Source organism: Metopolophium dirhodum, chromosome 1, assembly GCF_019925205.1.
Source record: "Metopolophium dirhodum isolate CAU chromosome 1, ASM1992520v1, whole genome shotgun sequence".
NCBI classification, from domain to species: domain Eukaryota; kingdom Metazoa; phylum Arthropoda; class Insecta; order Hemiptera; family Aphididae; genus Metopolophium; species Metopolophium dirhodum.
The window spans coordinates 113,242,331-113,267,699 of NC_083560.1; the positions used below are offsets into that span (position 1 = coordinate 113,242,331).

The 25,369-nt window shown below is 29.4% G+C and overlaps 1 protein-coding gene across 1 annotated transcript; it reads left to right on the forward strand.

Moving 5' to 3' along the window:
- The first annotated feature begins 3,694 nt into the window (after positions 1–3,694).
- Positions 3,695–25,064, forward strand: LOC132951338 (uncharacterized). The gene is made up of 9 exons (XM_061023161.1): positions 3,695–4,052; positions 12,232–12,435; positions 13,064–13,233; positions 14,866–15,075; positions 19,793–19,928; positions 21,305–21,508; positions 22,137–22,306; positions 23,936–24,166; positions 24,986–25,064. The coding sequence occupies exons 1-8, from the start codon at positions 3,926–3,928 to the stop codon at positions 24,152–24,154; spliced, it is 1,440 nt and encodes a 479-aa protein (XP_060879144.1). The 5' UTR covers positions 3,695–3,925; the 3' UTR covers positions 24,155–24,166; positions 24,986–25,064.
- Positions 25,065–25,369: the final 305 nt, after the last annotated feature.

Below are 25,369 nucleotides of genomic sequence, written 5' to 3' on the forward strand. Positions count from 1 at the left end.
TAAACAAGATCTTCTGAGCGTAAATATGCTATGTTACGCACTTGTACAACGGAGACAACAAATATTTGTGTAGCGTCCTCTTAATACAATATGTTTAGTGTTTGCTAATATTGTACGATAATAAAATTGTATTAGCCATGCATATTGTAATGCAGTATAATATATAGGTACGCCTAGTGCTCATTTATATATCTACGAGTAACCATTATAGTCTTATAAAAAATATGCTTTTTATCATAGACATAATATTATTACGAACTATGCGTTTAACAAAAGCACCACATTTTATACTGTGCATATTATCAATATCCTATATAGTATACGACCAAAATAAAGTGACAAAATGTTAATAATAACCAAATAATATCAGTAAATTAAATATTGTGCCTGTTGTTGTTGTAATTAAAATTAGTCTACCCCGCTCTACATCTTTCTATAGTATATGGTGGCTGAATTCAAATATCAATAATACAAAATAGAAAAACCCCAGAAGCTTGTTCGAACATTGTAAACCATGTTGTAACCATGTTAATAATATATGGTTATAGATGATCATTCACAAAAATAAAAATAAATATTGTTTTTAACAGTCGAATCAGTTGATTCAAACGGTTGACACTGATTCATTTTATTGTTGTCGCCGAATCACTAATAATTACTTATACTATTTTGTTGTTTAATTTATATTGGACGTAATAAGGTAAGAATTATTTATATTATTACGTATTTATTTAACTTATAGGGTTATAAATATTATCAGTGCCGGATTGGTTAGACGAGCTACCGAGAAAATCTCGGTGGGCCGCTTAGAGTTTGGGCCGGTCGTGTGAGTGTGAGTGAAAAAAAATTCATGTTTAAAATACGATTGACCACCATATAAGCCCGTAATAATTATAGACGTATAATTTTGGTTTGGTGTAAATGGACCGCTTAGAAGTGAAAATATCGATGGGCCAATACATACCAATCCGGCCCTGAATATTATAATCAAATACAATATTTAAATTCCTGATATTATTCGGTTATTATTAACATTTTGTGACTTTATTTTGGTCATATACTATATAAGATATTGATAATACGCACAGTATAAAATGTGATGCTTTTGTTAAACTCATAGTTCGTAATAATATTATGTCTATGATAAAAAGCATATTTTTTATAAGACTATAATAGTTACTCGTAGATTTTTAGTTACTCTACAATTTTAGACCGTTTTAATAATTACAGGTAATTGATTTGAAAAATGGAAAAACTGTTTTGTCATTCAATTAAAATGTACACAAGTATAGTACATAATAGTATACGCATAGAAAAAACGGTTTTGGTCGTGTTTGGGGGGGTGTACAAAATTTAATTTTAGTTGTACAAAATTGTACAAAAAAAAGTACATAATACTATTAAGGTTTGGTATTATGATTCGAAAGTGGCAGTGCTGGCGAAACGGACCTACTTATAATGCCATGTTAGAATAAACTTCATAGTAAACATAGGCTGGACATTAATGAGTTGACATTTAAAGTTTTTACATAACAGTATGGGTTTTTTTTTTTAGAAGGAATTTCTAACGCAACAACTTAAATTGTTTTCAATGTTCATTCGTTATTTAACACGTTGAACGCCGATGCCAACTCGTAGGTGTCACACTGACACGAGTAACTGTGCACCCACGGTCGGTGCTTAATTTTCGTCAGGTAAAATTAATTCAGCAGAATTTTTGACAGGAATTATAGTGGATATAAATTGATTTGTTTTTTTCCAAAAGGCGCTTATTCTAGTTTTTATTTATAAAGGAAATCTTCGGTATTCCTGGAAATGGAACGTTTATCCAAAATCATTTTCTTTAAACTTAAAAATATTCTGTAGACATTTTAAGAAGAAAATGTCGATATCGAACATTGATTTATTATGGTTTTTTACCTATTTTTCAATGGTAATGAAATCCCTCAATTTATTTTCAAAAATAGAAATAAATTTTAAGCAATATTTCAACACCTGCTAAATTAATTATATGTTTTTATTTAAACTTAATCAGGATTGGGATATTTAAAACTTTTTTTTTTTTAAATCGATAGCCTGTACCTAAATAATTTGATGCAATTAATGGATTTCTTACTGGTAAAAAGGTTTTATCGACAATTGATATACGCTCTCGTGTTTTTCGTGTTTCTATACAAGTAGGTAATATTTATAAATGTGTGCAGGTGGTCCGCCGTCTGTGAAAAAATGGTCAAGTATATTGTGTTTGGGAAGTGGAATTCCTACTGAGGGTTTGCAGAGTCGTTTTCGGCGGCGGTGACCAGTTTTTCTTGTTTTGTAGTTATTATCGAGTATTCAGCGAGTAGGTACGCGACAACGTGACGCCAACATTTTATTCAACAAATGCATGGACCGGTTTTTAGGGTCCTTATACGTTCACATAAAAAATTATAAATAACTATTCTTAAATATAAAATTGTATTGCAGTTAATATTCCACGATTTAAAATACATTATTATTATAAGATATCCTTTTTAAAATAATAAAATCTATTACTTATTAGGTTAGAGTGCGGTGTATTAAGGGTTGTGTTTTGCCATCATATACGGCGTATATATATCTTGAATGTGTTAGTGTGACTTATGAAGTAAATTAAAATTAAAATATTACGTAAAACGTTTTGCTAGTACACCGATGCACTACACTCAGGCGAAACTGCCTATACTAAACAACACGATATAGCCGGTGTAATGTTATAAAACAATATTATTTTCACCGAAAAAATAAAAAACTTTCTTATATATAAATATAATTATGATATTTAATTTTACAACACAAGTCTTAGGAGGGATGCGTTATTCTAGACAAAATAAGTAGAGGGATGAAAAATGTAAGCGCAAAAAAGTAGATGGATGCCATCCCCCCCCCCCCACTTCGACCACTGAGTAACCCTATACAATTAATACAATATACCAATTATTGTGAAACAAAAATTCATAATTTTATAGTACTAATCATCCTTAATAAATAATAGTTAAGTATGCGTTAATATCAAAAAATATATAAAACTTAAAAATTATAATTGCCTGAACAAATCATACAAATTGTAATGGTCAGTATTATGTTAAAAAATCATGATGGATAATTGTAATAACCAAAAAATATGTAGGTATGTTATATTATGACATTACGTGTTATAACTTAAATATTTCGTACTCAGTGCGTCCCTAGGGGGGGGGGGGGGAATGGTGCGGACAATTATATATCCTGAATATCACTTTATCTATAAATAATCCTAATAATATTGTCCCAAAAGTACGCAAATTGCGACCCGTGTGGTTGTGAGATTTTCTTAGGAAACGGGTTGTTATCGACAAAAATCGAAACAGTAGCAATATTTACTGGGAAATTATACCTTATAAGGTGCATCTTCGCCGATAGATACATCGTTTCGGAACTGTTTCTATAATACAGACAATAGACATAAAGTAGTTAGGTGTAGGTATACTATATTATACGAAATACGTGCATGGCCAGACCGAGCTATGAATAATACTCGTTCAATGGGGCACCAAAGATATTGTTCTTTTGTGTTGTAACGCAAAAAAGAAATAAGAAGAATATTGTTATGGGTAGACTACGATTTCTCTTTTTATTTTATTATGTTCTCTGTGTGCGCGTATCTGTGCTGCACAATATTCGACGTAGCGTTCCGAGTTCATGTCAAACATCAACCACCAGGGTGAACCACTTACACAACCCCACCCCGCCACCGTCAAGGCGGATTATACACGGCCCCGCAGCTCGGCATTATTGTGATAACCGTGCCATTAACTTCACAATTTCTCTCGTACGCAGCAGTCTTAGTTACGACTGTTTTGAGTTTATTCAGTCCGTTTTTTTAATTGCTGTTCACATTAAGTTGGTTTCTCGATAGACTCACAACATGATGAAATATATAGAAAAAATATTACTCTTGCTGGCCATCACCTGCAACGTGTTTGCAGCCCCAAAGAATGGAGATTTCACTGAACACCGTATGACGGAAGAAGATATACGTGACCGCAATCATAGTGAGTAATCAGTATAATGTAATATTTTATAATATAATATCTTATAATTAAACATTAAAATATTCAAGATATTTATTTTTACCATTATTATGTATTGCAGCTAAGTGTTTTTTTTTTTTTTTTTTAAAGTATTGTTTTTTTAAATATTTATTTTATCTTGATTAGTACTACTGCGATTGTTTTATTTCATTATTTATTTAGTATTTCATAATTTTACTCAAATAATATATTATGATAACTATAGTGTTAATAATGGTTGTATAGACTCATATAATACCTATATATATTGGGTATTAAGAGGACGTCATACCCGCGTGTGTTGTCTCCGTCTTACAAATGCCTACCATATAGAATTGTACGCTCAGCAGAACACGCGTAGTTCCGTTAGTTTGTAAATCAGAGTGAATTGACCTCTTATAAAATCTTAAGGTAAATCTAAAGGCAACCTCATGGGCTTTTTAATATATTTTAATTTTAAGCTAGGTATATAATTATTTTAAAATTGTAAATTGTTTGGACATCTTAAAATACTCACAACTCGCTTTAAAATTAAAATATAATAAAAAGCCAATGCGATTGCCTAGATAATAATCTTATCTTTAAATCTTATAAGATGTCAATTCACTCTAATTTTTAAACTAACAGAGCTACACGTATTATGTTACGCACTTGTAAGACAGAGACAACACATGCGGGTATCACGTTCTCTTAAGTGGACATGGTAATTATTGTTTTTATGATTTTATATTTTACATTTCAATTATTAACCTAAGGATATTTTATTATATTATATTGATATTTCTACTATAATGTGTCATGCGAGAGAATATGTAGCAACCCGACGAAATTTTGTTCATATCGCGGATACCTTAATATATAAAATCTACGTACATTTTTTTTTAATTTCCTGTATCATGTAATAATTTTATTGGTACTTATATAGTAAAAAAAAATCGCTAGGATATTTCTATTCCTAGGGGAGGAATAAAATTAATTAGTATAATCCCCCTTCACTGAATCCTTTTTACATTTTAACCTTTTGAGGGTATTAGAAAACTGACACCGGTCTTGATGACAGTGTGTAGCGTGGGGATGCGCAGAATTGCGAGTTCTCTCGCTGGACCGAAAGTACAGATTCCGGCACAGATGCGGTCGGCACAGTTACAGTCAATACCTTTTTGGTGGCACTTGCGGTCACTCATTTTTTATACCTATGGGCTATGAACTAGTTTTGCAATACTGGCATAATGGTAATAATAATAATTTTAAATAATATTTTTTTTAATATAATACAATAAACTACAACTTTCCTTCGCACTTTTACAGGCTTAGGACTGTCAATAAATAAAATAAAATATCTACTGGCGTGCTTAAGTTTTTTTTTTTAAATATTTATTATGATATTTAATTATAAATTTTATAGAGATATGTTAGTTAATTGTTATGGTTTATAAAGCAAGTTTTTGAACGAACGAAAGAATTTTTAGACATTTTCTTAAGTCTCTTCATTATGTATAAGTCTTCATATAATATTAATGTTTTGTCAATTCTAATGTCGAGTTCCATATAACATGTTTTCCTTTTCTTTCCTTCTAAATTTAAAAAATGTCGATTAAACAATAAGTCTCCATGCTCAGATTCTAATTTGAGACATTTGTATAGAGCTTAAAAAGTTGGTCGAGGTCTATTAATTTGTTTGTTCAATCTGCTGTTCCAAACTTCAACAACATTATTCGTCCTGTATCTTTTTTGGTACCTAACAATTCCATAGATTCTTGGATATTATTTCATTTTCGAGCCACTGTTCTATTTTGTAAAATAGTCATGAAATAAAGTTTTTCATTATTAGGACTGCTTTCTATAATTATTAGCCAACCTTTGTCAATATCTTGAAGTGGAATAAGAGCTAAATAATAATAATTATTAGTAATATTTTATTTTATTATGTCAGTATTGTAAAACCAGTTCATAGGTATAAAAAAAATAGTGACCGCAAATGCCACTAAAAAGGTTGACTGCATCTGTGCCGACACCAGAGTACATACGTGTAGGGGAGACTGGCTTAATATGACATACCATTTTATAATTTAAAAAAATTTAATGAAATAATGTTAGTTAACACATGAAAATGAGCAGCATATTTGTATTTATATTATACACATAATTCTGAAGTCTAATTGTACATTTAATACAAACAAATTATTTTAATTCACTTTTTTTTAAATGTACCTACTATGTCATTTTACCCGGAGTGTCGGATAAAATGACATACGCAATTTATATAAGCAACCATTGTATACTTGTCAATAGAAATAAATTATAAAATTGTTGGAATGTAGGTAATAGTTAAATTTTTTTATTAAATTCTTAATAGGTGGATTCTTGATAACTGCATGAGTGTTTTTAGATTTGATTTTCATAGACTTTTTTAATTCTTTAGCTTTTTTCTCATTTTGTTTTTCTTTTAATTGTTTTATGAGTGGGCTTTTTGTAAGCACTTGAGTTCCTGTAGATCTATTTTTATTTGATTTTCTGGGGCCAGTAAAGGAACAACTAGGCAAAGGTGAAATTTTTTGTATTATTTGAGAAATATTTTCAGTATTTAGGTTTGTTTCTGTGTTTAAACACAGGCATCGGTGAAAGTATTGATGATGAAGTCTGGAAATTTGTATCTATGTCTGCAACAGTCACATTATTTATATTATCTTCAGTATCTTCAGTACTTGGAAAAATTACTTCATTTTGTTCCTCAGAAAGTATATTTGTATCATTGGTAGGTTCTTCAAAATTCAAATTATTTGTTGTCAAGCTTGGAGCAAATAAATGATCTGGAAAGATATCTGGGTTGTAAGGATTTAAACCACATGCTTGAAATGATGACAAAATATTCTTCATTGTAACTGTTTTTACATAAGCACGACCAAAAATGTTAGATATTTGATAGAGTCCAACTGTTCTGCCTGTATTAGCCTTTAACCAAATTTCTATTTCTTGGTTAAAATATACATCAAGAGGACCAAAAATACCAACATCCAAAGGTTGAAGTCGGTGTGTGCAATGAGGAGGTAGACAAAGTAAAACAACACCTGACTTTTTGGCAAGTTCAAGCGCTTCTACTGTTTTGTGACTTGAATGGCCATCTAGAAGTAATAACACTTTTTCTTCAATACTAGGTTTAACATTCCTTATAAAATGGTTCATCCATTCAATAAATAATTCCCCAGTCATATAACCGGTGTCCTGATACATTTTAAAAGTACCAGGAGGTGCTCCATCGTACAAATTAGCGTTAAATGTTTTTCTGGGGAAAATGAGAGCAGGGGGTACACATTGCCCAGCTGAACCTATACAACAAACCACTGTAACATGCTGTCCACGTTCAGCACTTGTTAATACACCTACTTGTTTTTTGCCCTTTTGAGCAAATATCTTTGATGGCTTTTGTACCGTTGTCAATGCAGATTCATCCATATTATAAATTTTGTCAACTGATATGTTTTCACTGCACATAGTGTCAAAAAAAAGATTAAAAAATTTGTGTACCTGTGGCTTGTTAAAAGCTTGTGCTCTGGCAGCTGATGTTGGTTCAGGAGAACGTAATGATAGCTCTGGATTTCTTTTACGAAACCCAGCTAACCAGTCCCATCCTGCTTCTCTCTTTTCTTTATTAAAGTTATGTGTAATATGAGCTTCTTCGGCAAAATCATAAGCCAATTGCTTTACTTCTTTGACAGTCATTCCAAAAAATCTAGACTCCAAGTTTAAGATGTGGTCAACCAGTTTTTTTTCTACCATAGATGACAAACAACTTGGTCGACCAAGATGTTTCACTATTCCTTTTGCTATTTTATTTGTATCATGAAAACGACGACGAAGTGTAGCTTGAGGTACATTGAATTGTTTGGGAGCTTTAAGCCATCCCATTTCTTTATTTTGTACAGCGGATATAGCTTTCTTCATACTTTCTTCCGACCATGTTTGTCGTTCAGATTTTCTTGCATAGTGGGACACCATTCTCAACTACAGTGAATAAATTAAAAAACAATTAATTATTATGATAATACCTATAAGCATAATAATCTATAATACCTATAATAAAATTAAAATATAAATAATATGTAAAAATGCACCATGGGTAAAATGACATACTGCTATGTCATTTTGCCTGATATCATACAAGTTTTTTTCAAAGTTTTTATGGGAAAAGTATTATAATAAGCTTATTTATAAAACAATTGTCGTATAGCTTACCTTTTTATGTTCAACTTCTAGCAAAAAAAATTGAAGGAACATAAAAATTTGTATTTTTGAATGAATTTTTAAAAATGATTAAAAAAAAAGTTGATAAGACACAAAACACATTTTTGTTAATAAATTCTCTGATAAGGTCAAAACTTGTGGTCAGTGTATACAATTATATGTAGGTGATTATAAGACACTTATTTAAAGCGTCTTTGGTTCCTAATTATCAATAATTCTGATCAAAACATCAATGTGTCATATTACCCTAATATGTCATATTAAGCCAGTCTCCCCTATATGTCGCATCCACATAGTGAAACCACTTATTTCATGAACTGGATATCCAGATAGTGAAATTCGTCCAGATCGTGAATTTTGCAGGGCCTTGCACCCGATTTAACCCGAACCCTTAACACCCCTAAATACCTTTAAAAAATCAAACACCCGAAACCCGTATAACCCGATTCTGTTTTCAAAACACCCGTGTTAACCCGAAATCACGAATAATTTTTTTTCTCTTCATGCGACATATCATTTCCTATGTATTTCTTGTGGTGAGTTCGATTTTGTAGAGTTAAATAATCAATAATAATAATAACAGGAACAATCTAACAAACAATCATAGGTAATTTCTTGAAAATAAAATCCATTAAAATGTTTAATAATTTAATTGATTCTGATTAAAATATTAAGTATTTAATTATTTCTTATACCTATTATATGATATAATTTATTACTTTATTACTTTATTATTAAAATAAATCCAAATATAGCCAATTGCAATATAAAATTGACGTGGTCTCAACAAAACTGAAAGTATTGACAGCCGTGACCAAAATACCAAACACTAATAACTATAATAATAACTTGTGTTATTTCATTATTTGCGACGAACTTCCAAAGCGGAATTATCTATGTCCTATAATATCTAATTTAGTAACTCGAATATCGTAATATGCGGCTATATTTATTATTTACCAGTTTTTCGGTAATCACGAAATCATAATTTATATTTTATTTTATTTGTCTATGGCTCAACAGTCAGCGCCCCTATGGCCATCTATTTTAAACATTTTAATATTTTATTATTTATTATATCCATCGACTTGGCATGTGGGAAATTGTACATTTGTAATTTGTATCACATTCGGTTTACGAGTCTACGACGCGCCTCTCACTATACGTACCTACTCAGTTTTCAATTTTATTATTATTTCATCGTACAATTTGTGAATACCTACATATTTTTTATATTACCTTTTAGTTATAGTATAATAATATTATTCATAATATTTATAAAGATTATATTTTTTAATTTTTAAGTCATCACAAAATAATCAATACCTATTCTGTTATATAATAGGTACGTAACATTATGCAAAATTAAAATATCAATCTGTTGTAACTGTTGATTTTGCAAAATATACCTATTCATTATGTTTTTGTATTTACTTTTAAATGGGATTAGGCTCTAGCAAGTTAACTATTTTTTGACCACAGAAAGACTTGTAAACATTTTGATTTTTGATGACTGTTTTTTGTTTGCTTATCAAATAAAATTTTTCTGAATATTTTTAATAAGTACCTACAATTTTTTTTTTAAAATATGCTAGTATGTTATTTAATTCCAGTACTTATTTAGATTTTAGACATGTTATATAGTAAAAAAAAAATGAGTTACGTGGACTCTAATGCCTATAATAAAACGAATCGGTAGTTAAATAATTACTTTCCCATTGTCTTATTTCTTATAGTTCATATAGAAAAAGGTAACTACTGTACATTAATTAACCTAGTTTAGTTAAAAACAAACGTTGCAAATTTGGGTAAAACATTTATATTTTATTATAAATAACATAAACATGAACACTTTCTTTTTTTTGGGGGGGGGGGGGGGGGGTCACTAAAAGTTCTGTTTTATCTCAGCACCCATATTAACCAATATTAACCCGAATAATAACGGTTTTGAAAACCCAAATGTTTGTTTAAAATTTTTATTCGGGTGTTTGAACACCCAAATACATCCAGCACCCGAAACCCGAAACCCGAATAAATGATTCGGGTGCAAGGCCCTGGAATTTTGACGATAATACATTTTATGGACATCCATTTCATGAAATGGACAATACCTATATCGTGTACTTTGTGTAATTATTATTTTATTATATAATGGTTCATAAACTATCATTATACATTTATACGTATATTATATTTAATTTTTCACGATTGATTACTATAGATTATAATATTTTTATTTTATTTTATGCCTTATCCGTAATCTATATTATATGAGGCTATTAGAGATATATCAAATTTAATTTCGGTAATTCCACATCCGATATCATATGAATGTTTCTTTATCGGATATTCAGTTGACAGTTAACTGATACCTATGTAACTCCTAAGTTGTTCAAAACATAACATTTAGTGAGTATTTGTGTATAACACAGTTACTATTGTGTTTGCAGTTTATACGTGTACCTATTAATTATTTCATATAGCAACTTTTAATAAAAATGGAAGAAAAGAACGTATTTTATGAAAAGCTAGATGAATATTATAAATTAAAATCTAAAAAAAAACCGTTCCCTAAATATGTTCAATTACAGATGATTGCTGAAATAGAAATGGCTAAAATCAAAACGTAAGTAATTTTGGACTTAAATAAAAATTTACTTAATTAAATCAAATATCAATTTTAACACGTTTAAACAACAATAAAAAACTGCTCGATAATTGATACAAATTGTAATATTTTTTACGATTTTTATTTTTTTTATGATTTTGAAATAAATCAATGTGTTGTATTTGGAGTACCAAAAGTTGATAGGGGACCTACAGATCCCCCAAACATAATTTGTGTGATCACGGAACAAAAAAAAAAGGATTACATAAACTTGGAACAAAATATGGTTTACTCAAAGGATGGTTCAGTAGTGAATGTTTGAAAAAATCAACAACTTAATTTCTCACTACTGATCAAGTTGATAAAAATGCCGAATTTTCGGTGCAAGAAATGATTAAAAAAATTTCAGGAGGGCAAGGATTTTTGTCTTGTTCGTGTAAGGCGAAAAATCAATGCCAATCAAGTAGGTGTGCTTGTTTTAAAAATAATATGCAATGTAACAGTCGATGTCATAATCAATCGTCGTGTAAAAATAAATAATAAGGACAAAATGTATGTAAAGTTTAAGCCGTTTGAGGTATGTTTAAGTTTATCAATTAATTATTTTGTTAGGTAATAAAACAATAGAGAAATATAGGTATAGTTAATTTCATGAATATTTTATAACACTTAATATGGGACATGGTAACACTGTTGTTTATAAAATATAATATACGTATGGTTTATGAAAAATATAATGTAATATGATATAATTTATTGACTATAATTGATATATATTTGTGTATAGAACAATATAGAAAATTACCTATATAGTAATCAATCGTGAAAAATTAAATATAATATTGGTATAAATGTATAATGATAGTTTATGAACCATTATATAATAAAATAATAATCACACAAAGTACACGTTATAGGTATTGTCCATTTCATGAAATGGATGTCCATATAATGTATTTTCGTCAAAATTCACGATCTGGACGAATTTCACTATCTGGATATCCAGTTCATGAAATGAGTGGTTTCACTATGTAGATGCGACATATACATTTTTATATGTTCAGTGACGGTCATAGGGGGAGGGGCAAGGTGTGCGGTCGCACCTGTCCCCTCGCTCATATTACCTACTCCTACATCTTAAACAGATTTTGGTTATAATACGACAATACCTATAGGTAACCTTTTCTTCCCATAGATGTACATTTAATCATGTACATGAAATAAACAATAACAATAGTATAAACAAACAGCATAATATGTATATAATATGTGTATAATGTAAAGAGGTATTTTTCTTCTCGTGTGTTTCAGTCCAGGATAGTCTAAATGGGCTATTATGTCCTCCAGTCGGACTAATAGATAAATTTGAGGTCATGACAATACAAACAACGACGACGATGAACGGATGCGCTTATATGGAAAAGGCCGTGCTACCAAGCCTAGTCCCATTATTTCACCTTTGGCTAGAACGTCCAGAGAGAACTATGGTACACGGGCATTGCAATGACATGGAGAGTACGTATAACGAATCGTTATTGTTACAGCATAATAGGGAAGGAAGGGTTAGGTATGCTGTGCCTGAGGCTACAGGAAAGCTTTCTCCGGCTAAAATATTATGAATATATTTTATATTATAGTCTACGAATTATGTGCTTATTACTTGTATCTATAAAGTGAAATAGTACACTATTAATGCACAGTTACCTATTAATGTCACTACAAGTTGTATAGATTATCGCGTCTGTTGTGACTGTTTTAGAAAGTATACACAGAATACAATATATATTTAATATGTATCTATTTATAGGTACCTATACTACTATCTAACTATCCAAGTTATTATCACTTATTTTAATGCCTTTTCAGTGCATTTTATTAATTTTGAATTAACTTAATTTATTAGTTGAAGTTGAGTGTTATTAGTATATTAACTTAATTTTAACTTAACTGAGTTAAAAAATATCAATAACTTTCCCGGCTTTCATAATAGGTAATAGTAGGTAGGTACATAACTATTATGATGTAGGTAGGTAGGATGAAAATGTGTAACTATTAATTGTGTCAACAACAATATTATTATTGAGCAAAACAAATGATCATAAATTAATATTTATATATTTGTTCTGTTGTCATGCTGAATCAGATATGGACCACTTTATTTTTGAGTGTTTGTCGAAAGATAATCCGACCAATAGAATAGATGTTGAGAAAGGCTGGAAATATATTTCATTACTTGAACATACAGCCGATGAAAAATCTCCACTCTCAATGAAAAATGAAACCAAAAGTGTGAGAAAATCGTTCAGATGTGCCGTGAGTATTCCATATTTATGTTATTTTAAATGATAGTTAAAAACGTATTTTTTGTCTTACGCGGAAATATTATAATCGTAGGAATGCAGCTAGCAAACGATAACTATGCAATTCCCCCCCCCCCCCCTCTAATCAACATGACTCGATTTATAATTATTGTAATAGTGAAATTATATTCCTATATTTATGAATTAACCATATGCTAATCAACGGTATGAAGAATCGTATAAATAAATATAATACATAATATATATTTTTATAGCAATAAATCATACAATATACAATATAGGTAGGTACTATGTTATACATGACATCTAATCGTCAATGAACACCAATCCACAACTATCCATCGACATTTATAAAATTAAAAATTCTGTAGTTAACACTTATGAGCGGTACAGTTATATTCATCTCTGTATTTACAATAATATCACTTGCAATTTAGTTTTTAATTTTACTGTGCAACTGCCGGAATCGAAAATTTTCAAATTTAATGTAGTTAGTTCAAAAAAAATTTAAATTGTTCAATTATTCAATATTAAAATTATAGCTAAGGATTGAAAATTTAAAAAGTATTCCCACAAATAATTCACACTGTAACAAAAAATCTAAAAAATTATAAATACAGTTATTTTTACACATTTTAATTTCAAATGTTGACGAAATTACATATTATAACCAAGAATTACAGTTTTAGTTATTTTGTTGTAATTTAAAAAATAATTCTTGAATATATGAAAATGTTAGAATATATTATTATATTTAGGAGAAAGAACAGAGAAAGAACAGATACAGTCATATAACTAAGAAACTAAATGTTTGCCTTATTTGGTTAGGAGAACTTTGGCTCTACAACATCGTTTTTGTATTTATGATATCACTATACGAAAAAAAATCTTATTTTTTCATAACATTTTCGAAATATTGCCACTGTTTTTGAGCTATTTATAAGCGTAGACATTTTTGAATTTTATACATTTTTTTTAAATTATTGTCGGTACAGAATTGTTTGCGCGGTCAAGAACTTGAATAACATATATTGATACATTGTTACAGACATTTTAAGTTCAAATTTGTACGAAATTACTATACCGAAAATAGTATGCGTGGGCATTTGAGTAATGAGTACACTATTATATTTTATGCACACAATGACATTTTCAAATGTAATTTTTTTGAAAAAAATGAATTTATCCTACTGTTATACTAATGCCTAATAGTAAAATAAACTACTTTAATCACAATAATTCGTTATAATTCTGTACTGAATAACTTCGGGCGTGTATTTCAAAATAAATAAATAATTAATATTGTCAAATATACTTAATAATATTATAGGCCTAATCTAACCTAACCTTCTGTACATCAGAGTGACGCCCGCTTATCAGCTTTTTTAATATATTAAGTTGATCTAATGCATAATAATAATAATAATAATAATTTATTACAATATCAATAATGGTAATGATCTAAACGTAATCTCTCCATGTAAGTAATATAGAAACGGATAAAAAAAAACTACAACTAGCGAAGCTGAGTTATTCAGCTAGTGTGTGTAATATTATATATTATTATAAGTTACGGTTGATTAATTTTCTTTCCATCTATCTGTCTTTTTCATTCTGCCCACAGATGTACGATGTGACTGACTACGATCTAGACGGAGTCAGAATTATACGAATAGCTATTGCAAAAGCGAGAAATGAAATATTAGATGTACAACAATGTGAAGGCCTCGGAAATCTACTGGGAGAAACTGCCCTTCCATTCGTTCCCGAGGGCGAACGAGAATGGCCAGATGGGTCATTATATTTATATATGATTGGAAGGAAAACCATATATGTTTACATAACAATCAAATAAGGTATACCTTATAAAACCTACAACATTTTTTACCAATTATATCGCTAATTTTTTTAATATTATATTGTTAAAATTTCTTAACTGATGAGTATTTCAATATCATATTATTTATTTTGAGATGATTTTTAAGAGAATACTTATTTTATTTTTTTTTAAATTTAGATTCTAAGTGGAGTAATTTACATTATATACCTATAATATATTGATTTTACAACTATATTTTTTTTCTGTGTCTTTTTCTTCACCTTTTGGAGCGAGCAGTTTTAATACTTCAATCTTCAACTAAGTGGGTAATTCTGGAATATAATTTGACTCGGTTGATATTTTGGTGATAGAAAGGAATCAAAAATAAAAAAGCCCGTCAACTTTTTTAAATAATTTGGAAAAACATAAACATAAATAAGGAAAAACAAGCATTTTTATACGAAACATTTATCTACGAAATCGATTTTGATTAGAGACTAAAGATTAAATAGGTTAAAATCTCGGTTAAAATAGAAATAGGTCAACTATTATTCATCCATACAATACAGCTATTGTCATTAAGTTACTATTTAACAAATTAACATATCCATTAAATGAAGAGGTACACTGGACACTTTCTATATAGCAGAGCGAATTCTCTAGTTTGTTTTAATTAATGATAATAATAAACAAAATACCTACGATTATTATTAGATTTGCTGGGGCATTAACAAAGAGTTATCAGAATTATTGTGCTTTTGATGGATTAGTGGAGTATTCTGTATTTAGAATTCTAAATTTACAATGTTTAAATTTTAATATTATGCAATAATATTTACAGATCTAATGAGAAGAATGCCGTAGATGTACATACAGTATTCAGTTAGCGGTTACCAGTCTTCCAACTACAACTGCTACCACTATCAATAATTCTGTACGATAAAAAATATTTTGTAAATAATGATAAATTAGCATTATTTTAGGTTTACATATAAGGTATTTTTTTTTATAATCAATAAAATTATTTAATGTTACAGTTTTTTCTTAATAATGTTATTTTATTTATCATCTATTTTTTGTCAATGGATACCTACCATCGTATCCTTCATATTATATTAATATTATTCATATATCCATAATATAATTGATATTGAATATAATAATAAAATAATTATAATTTAACAGTGACCTTTTATACATACATGTTTGCCAAATACCATATAAGAATACTGAGTTGTAACCAGTGTAGATACTATAGATACTAGGCATCTTATATTATAAAATGTCCAAAACGGTTTTGGGTTCGTTACGATTTCAATTTCCGTGTAAACATATAAAAAACTATTTTAGATATCGATTTATATTGAGCCTCCGCGCACTTTCCGCGATTGATACCAAAAATTAAAACTGGGCGTCAGTGGTGAGAAAAAAGGTGACGACAGAACCTCGCCAGCTCCAGCCTTCTTCCACGACCCGACCACAGCCGAAAACTTACTCAAAGAAGCCTCTTGACATCATGATCAGACCGGGCCGCCGGAAAACGTCTCTGGAGCTTCTGGGGTTTTTCTATTTTGTATTATTGATATTTGAATTCAGCCACCATATACTATAGAAAGATGTAGAGCGGGGTAGACTAATTTTAATTACAACAACAACAGGCACAATATTTAATTTACTGATATTATTCGGTTATTATTAACATTTTGTCACTTTATTTTGGTCATATACTATATAGGATATTGATAATACGCACAGTATAAAATGTGATGCTTTTGTTAAACTCATAGTTCGTAATAATATTATGTCTATGATAAAAAGCATATTTTTTATAAGACTATAATAGTTACTCGTAGATATATAAATGAGCACTAGGCGTACCTATATATTATACTGCATTACAATATGCATGGCTAATACAATTTTAGACCGTTTTAATAATTACAGGTAATTGATTTGAAAAATGGAAAAACTGTTTTGTCATTCAATTAAAATGTACACAAGTATAGTACATAATAGTATGCGCATAGGAAAAACGGTTTTGGTCGAGTTTGGGGGGTGTACAAAATTTAATTTTAGTTGTTCAAAATTGTACAAAAAAAAAGTACATAATACTGTACAGTTTAAAATTGAACTTTTTAGATTTTCGACATTGGCAGTGCTGGGGAAACTTTTCTCCAGCACGCGCATAGGAAAAACGGTTTTGGTCGTGTTTGGGGGGGTGTACAAAATTTAATTTTAGTTGTACAAAATTGTACAAAAAAAGGTACATAATACTATTAACGTTTGGTATTACGATTCGAAAGTGGCAGTGCTGGCGAAACGGACCTACTTATAATGCCATGTTAGAATAAACTTCATAGTAAACATAGGCTGGACATTAATGAGTTGACATTTAAAGTTTTTACATAACAGTATGGGTTTTTTTTTTTAGAAGGAATTTCTAACGCAACAACTTAAATTGTTTTCAATGTTCATTCGTTATTTAACACGTTGAACGCCGATGCCAACTCGTAGGTGTCACACTGACACGAGTAACTGTGCACCCACGGTCGGTGCTTAATTTTCGTCAGGTAAAATTAATTCAGCAGAATTTTTGACAGGAATTATAGTGGATATAAATTGATTTGTTTTTTTCCAAAAGGCGCTTATTCTAGTTTTTATTTATAAAGGAAATCTTCGGTATTCCTGGAAATGGAACGTTTATCCAAAATCATTTTCTTTAAACTTAAAAATATTCTGTAGACATTTTAAGAAGAAAATGTCGATATCGAACATTGATTTATTATGGTTTTTTACCTATTTTTCAATGGTAATGAAATCCCTCAATTTATTTTCAAAAATAGAAATAAATTTTAAGCAATATTTCAACACCTGCTAAATTAATTATATGTTTTTATTTAAACTTAATCAGGATTGGGATATTTAAAACTTTTTTTTTTTTAAATCGATAGCCTGTACCTAAATAATTTGATGCAATTAATGGATTTCTTACTGGTAAAAAGGTTTTATCGACAATTGATATACGCTCTCGTGTTTTTCGTGTTTCTATACAAGTAGGTAATATTTGTGTGCAGGTGGTCCGCCGTCTGTGAAAAAATGGTCAAGTATATTGTGTTTGGGAAGTGGAATTCCTACTGAGGGTTTGCAGAGTCGTTTTCGGCGGCGGTGACCAGTTTTTCTTGTTTTGTAGTTATTATCGAGTATTCAGCGAGTAGGTACGCGACAACGTGACGCCAACATTTTATTCAACAAATGCATGGACCGGTTTTTAGGGTCCTTATACGTTCACATAAAAAATTATAAATAACTATTCTTAAATATAAAATTGTATTGCAGTTAATATTCCACGATTTAAAATACATTATTATTATAAGATATCCTTTTTAAAATAATAAAATCTATTACTTATTAGGTTAGAGTGCGGTGTATTAAGGGTTGTGTTTTGCCATCATATACGGCGTATATATATCTTGAATGTGTTTGTGTGACTTATAAAGTAAATTAAAATTAAAATATTACGTAAAACGTTTTGCTAGTACACCGATGCACTACACTCAGGCGAAACTGCCTATACTAAACAACACGATATAGCCGGTGTAATGTTATAAAACAATATTATTTTCACCGAAAAAATAAAAAACTTTCTTATATATAAATATAATTATGATATTTAATTTTACAACACAAGTCTTAGGAGGGATGCGTTATTCTAGACAAAATAAGTAGAGGGATGAAAATGTAAGTACAAAAAAGTAGATGGATGCCATCCCCCCCCCACTTCGACCACTGAGTAACCCTATACAATTAATACAATATACCAATTATTGTGAAACAAAAATTCATAATTTTATAGTAATAATCATCCTTAATAAATAATAGTTAAGTATGCGTTAATATCAAAAAATATATAAAACTTAAAAATTATAATTGCCTGAACAAATCATACAAATTGTAACGGTCAGTATTATGTTAAAAATCATGATGGATAATTGTAATAACCAAAAAATATGTAGGTATGTTATATTATGACATTACGTGTTATAACTTAAATATTTTGTACTCAGTGCCGTCCCTAGGGGGGGGGGGGGGAATGGTGCGGACAATTATATATCCTGAATATCACTCTATCTATAAATAATCCTAATAATATTGTCCCAAAAGTACGCAAATTGCGACCCGTGTGGTTGTGAGATTTTCTTAGGAAACGGGTTGTTATCGACAAAAATCGAAACAGTAGCAATATTTACTGGGAAATTATACCTTTCTATAATACAGACAATAGACATAAAGTAGTTAGGTATACTATATTATACGAAATACGTGCATGGCCAGACCGAGCTATGAATAATACTCGTTCAATGGGGCACCAATGATATTGTTCTTTTGTGTTCTAACGCAAAAGAGAAATAAGAAGAATATTGTTATGGGTAGACTACGATTTCTCTTTTTATTTTATTATGTTCTCTGTGTGCGCGTATCTGTGCTGCACAATATTCGACGTAGCGTTCCGAGTTCATGTCAAACATCAACCACCAGGGTGAACCACTTACACAACCCCACCCCGCCACCGTCAAGGCGGATTATACACGGCCCCGCAGCTCGGCATTATTGTGATAACCGTGCCATTAACTTCACAATTTCTCTCGTACGCAGCAGTCTTAGTTACGACTGTTTTGAGTTTATTCAGTCCGTTTTTTTAATTGCTGTTCACATTAAGTTGGTTTCTCGATAGACTCACAACATGATGAAATATATAGAAAAAATATTACTCTTGCTGGCCATCACCTGCAACGTGTTTGCAGCCCCAAAGAATGGAGATTTCACTGAACACCGTATGACGGAAGAAGATATACGCGACCGCAATCATAGTGAGTAATCAGTATAATGTAATATTTTATAATATAATATCTTATAATTAAACATTAAAATATTCAAAAAATATTTTTACCATTATTATGTATTGCAGCTAAGTGTTTTTTTTTTTTTTTTTAAAGTATTGTTTTTTTAAATATTTATTTTATCTTGATTAGTACTACTGCGATTGTTTAATTTCATTATTTATTTAGTATTTCATAATTTTACTCAAATAATATATTATGATAACTATAGTGTTAATAATGGTTGTATAGACTCATATAATACCTATATATATTGGGTATTAAGAGGACGTCATACCCGCGTGTGTTGTCTCCGTCTTACAAATGCCTACCATATAGAATTGTACGCTCAGCAGAACACGCGTAGTTCCGTTAGTTTGTAAATCAGAGTGAATTGACCTCTTATAAAATCTTAAGGTAAATCTAAAGGCAACCTCATGGGCTTTTTAATATATTTTAATTTTAAGCTAGGTATATAATTATTTTAAAATTGTAAATTGTTTGGACATCTTAAAATACTCATAACTCGCTTTAAAATTAAAATATAATAAAAAGCCAATTAGATTGCCTAGATAATAATCTTATCTTTAAATCTTATAAGAGGTCAATTCACTCTAATTTTTAATTTAACAGAGCTACACGTATTGTGTTACGCACTTGTAAGACAGAGACAACACATGCGGGTATCACGTTCTCTTAAGTGGACATGGTAATTATTGTTTTTATGATTTTATATTTTACATTTCAAATATTAACCTAAGGATATTTTATTATATTATATTGATATTTCTACTATAATGTGTCATGCGAGAGAATATGTAGCAACCCGACGAAATTTAGTTCATATCGCGGATACCTTAATATATAAAATCTACGTACATTTTTTTTTAATTTCCTGTATCATGTAATAATTTTATTGGTACTTAAAATCTTACTTAAAATAATAATTACACAAAGTACACGTTATAGGTATTGTCCATTTCATGAAATGGATGTCCATATAGGTAATGTATTTTCGTCAAAATTCACGATCTGGACGAATTTCACTATCTGTATATCCAGTTCATGAAATGAGTGGTTTCACTATGTAGATGCGACATATACATTTTTATATGTTCAGTGACGGTCATAGGGGGAGGGGCAAGGTGTGCGGTCGCACCTGTCCCCTCGCTCATATTACCTACTCCTACATCTTAAACAGATTTTGGTTATAATACGACAATACCTATAGGTAACCTTTTCTTCCCATAGATGTACATTTAATCATGTACATGAAATAAACAATAACAATAGTATAAACAAACAGCATAATATGTATATAATATGTGTATAATGTAAAGAGGTATTTTTCTTCTCGTGTGTTTCAGTCCAGGATAGTCTAAATGGGCTATTATGTCCTCCAGTCGGACTAATAGATAAATTTGAGGTCATGACAATACAAACAACGACGACGATGAACGGATGCGCTTATATGGAAAAGGCCGTGCTACCAAGCCTAGTTCCATTATTTCACCTTTGGCTAGAACGTCCAGAGAGAACTATGGTACACGGGCATTGCAATGACATGGAGAGTACGTATAACGAATCGTTATTGTTACAGCATAATAGGGAAGGAAGGGTTAGGTATGCTGTGCCTGAGGCTACAGGAAAGCTTTCTCCGGCTAAAATATTATGAATATATTTTATATTATAGTCTACGAATTATGTGCTTATTACTTGTATCTATAAAGTGAAATAGTACACTATTAATGCACAGTTACCTATTAATGTCACTACAAGTTGTATAGATTGTCGCGTCTGTTGTGACTGTTTTAGAAAGTATACACAGAATACAATATATATTTAATATGTATCTATTTATAGGTATACTACTATCTAACTACCTATCCAAGTTATTATCACTTATTTTAATGCCTTTTCAGTGCATTTTATTAATTTTGAATTAACTTAATTTATTAGTTGAAGTTGAGTGTTATTAGTATATTAACTTAATTTTCACTTAACTGAGTTAAAAAATATCAATAACTTTCCCGGCTTTCATAATAGGTAATAGTAGGTAGGTACATAACTATTATGATGTAGGTAGGTAGGATGAAAAAGTGTAACTATTAATTGTGTCAACAACAATATTATTATTGAGCAAAACAAATGATCATAAATTAATATTTATATATTTGTTCTGTTGTCATGCTGAATCAGATATGGACCACTTTATTTTTGAGTGTTTGTCGAAAGATAATCCGACCAATAGAATAGATGTTGAGAAAGGCTGGAAATATATTTCATTACTTGAACATACAGCCGATGAAAAATCTCCACTCTCAATGAAAAATGAAACCAAAAGTGTGAGAAAATCGTTCAGATGTGCCGTGAGTATTCCATATTTATGTTATTTTAAATGATAGTTAAAAACGTATTTTTTGTCTTACGCGGAAATATTATAATCGTAGGAATGCAGCTAGCAAACGATAACTATGCAATTCCCCCCCCCCCCTCTAATCAACATGACTCGATTTATAATTATTGTAATAGTGAAATTATATTCCTATATTTATGAATTAACCATATGCTAATCAACGGTATGAAGAATCGTATAAATAAATATAATACATAATATATATTTTTATAGCAATAAATCATACAATATACAATATAGGTAGGTACTATGTTATACATGACATCTAATCGTCAATGAACACCAATCCACAACTATCCATCGACATTTATAAAATTAAAAATTCTGTAGTTAACACTTATGAGCGGTACAGTTATATTCATCTCTGTATTTACAATAATATCACTTGCAATTTAGTTTTTAATTTTACTGTGCAACTGCCGGAATCGAAAATTTTCAAATTTAATGTAGTTAGTTCAAAAAAATTTAAATTGTTCAATTATTCAATATTAAAATTATAGCTAAGGATTGAAAATTTAAAAAGTATTCCCACAAATAATTCACACTGTAACAAAAAATCTAAAAAATTATAAATACAGTTATTTTTACACATTTTAATTTCAAATGTTGACGAAATTACATATTATAACCAAGAATTACAGTTTTAGTTATTTTGTTGTAATTTAAAAAATAATTCTTGAATATATGAAAATTTTAGAATATATTATTATATTTAGGAGAAAGAACAGAGAAAGAACAGATACAGTCATATAACTAAGAAACTAAATGTTCACCTTATTTGGTTAGGAGAACTTTGGCTCTACAACATCGTTTTTGTATTTATGATATCACTATACGAAAAAAAATCTTATTTTTTCATAACATTTTCGAAATATTGCCACTGTTTTTGAGCTATTTATAAGCGTAGACATTTTTGAATTTTATACATTTTTTTAAAATTATTGTTGGTACAAAATTGTTTGCGCGGTCAAGAACTTGAATAACATATATTGATACATTGTTACAGACATTTTAAGTTCAAATTTGTACGAAATTACTATACCGAAAATAGTATTCGTGGGCATTTGAGTAATGAGTACACTATTATATTTTATGCACACAATGACATTTTCAAATGTAATTTTTTTGAAAAAAATGAATTTATCCTACTGTTATACTAATGCCTAATAGTAAAATAAACTACTTTAATCACAATAATTCGTTATAATTCTGTACTGAATAATTTCGGGCGTGTATTTCAAAATAAATAAATAATTAATATTGTCAAATATACTTAATAATATTATAGGCCTAATCTAACCTAACCTTCTGTACATCAGAGTGACGCCCGCTTATCAGCTTTTTTAATATATTAAGTTGATCTAATGCATAATAATAATAATAATAATAATTTATTACAATATCAATAATGGTAATGATCTAAACGTAATCTCTCCATGTAAGTAATATAGAAACGGATAAAAAAAAACTACAACTAGCGAAGCTGAGTTATTCAGCTAGTGTGTGTAATATTATATATTATTATAAGTTACGGTTGATTAATTTTCTTTCCATCTATCTGTCTTTTTCATTCTGCCCACAGATGTACGATGTGACTGACTACGATCTAGACGGAGTCAGAATTATACGAATAGCTATTGCAAAAGCGAGAAATGAAATATTAGATGTACAACAATGTGAAGGCCTCGGAAATCTACTGGGAGAAACTGCCCTTCCATTCGTTCCCGAGGGCGAACGAGAATGGCCAGATGGGTCATTATATTTATATATGATTGGAAGGAAACCATATATGTTTACATAACAATCAAATAAGGTATACCTTATAAAACCTACAACATTTTTTACCAATTATATCGCTAATTTTTTAATATTATATTGTTAAAATTTCTTAACTGATGAGTATTTCAATATCATATTATTTATTTTGAGATGATTTTTAAGAGAATACTTATTTTATTTTTTTTTAAATTTAGATTCTAAGTGGAGTAATTTACATTATATACCTATAATATATTGATTTTACAACTATATTTTTTTTCTGTGTCTTTTTCTTCACCTTTTGGAGCGAGCAGTTTTAATACTTCAATCTTCAACTAAGTGGGTAATTCTGGAATATAATTTGACTCGGTTGATATTTTGGTGATAGAAAGGAATCAAAAATAAAAAAGCCCGTCAACTTTTTTAAATAATTTGGAAAAACAAAAACATAAATAAGGAAAAACAAGCATTTTTACACGAAACATTTATCTACGAAATCGATTTTGATTAGAGACTAAAGATTTAAATAGGTTAAAATCTCGGTTAAAATAGAAATAGGTCAACTATTCATCCATATAAAAACGATTTAACCTCATACAGCTATTGTCATTAAGTTACTATTTAACAAATTAACATATCCATTAAATGAAGAGGTACACTGGACACTTTCTATATAGCAGAGCGAATTCTCTAGTTTGTTTTAATAATGATAATAATAAACAAAATACCTACGATTATTATTAGATTTGCTGGGGCATTAACAAAGAGTTATCATCAGAATTATTGTGCTTTTGATGGATTAGTGGAGTATTCTGTATTTAGAATTCTAAATTTACAATGTTTAAATTTTAATATTATGCAATAATATTTACAGATCTAATGAGAAGAATGCCGTAGATGTACATACAGTATTCAGTTAGCGGTTACCAGTCTTCCAACTACAACTGCTATCAGTAATTCTGTACGATAAAAAATATTTTGTAAATAATGATAAATTATCATTATTTTAGGTTTACATATAAGGTATTTTTTTTTATAATCAATAAAATTATTTAATGTTACAGTTTTTTCTTAATAATGTTATTTTATTTATCACCTATTTTTTGTCAGTGGATACCTACCATCGTATCCTTCATATTATATTAATATTATTCATATATCCATAATATAATTGATATTGAATATAATAATAAAATAATTATAATTTAACAGTGACCTTTTATACATACATGTTTGCCAAATACCATATAAGAATACT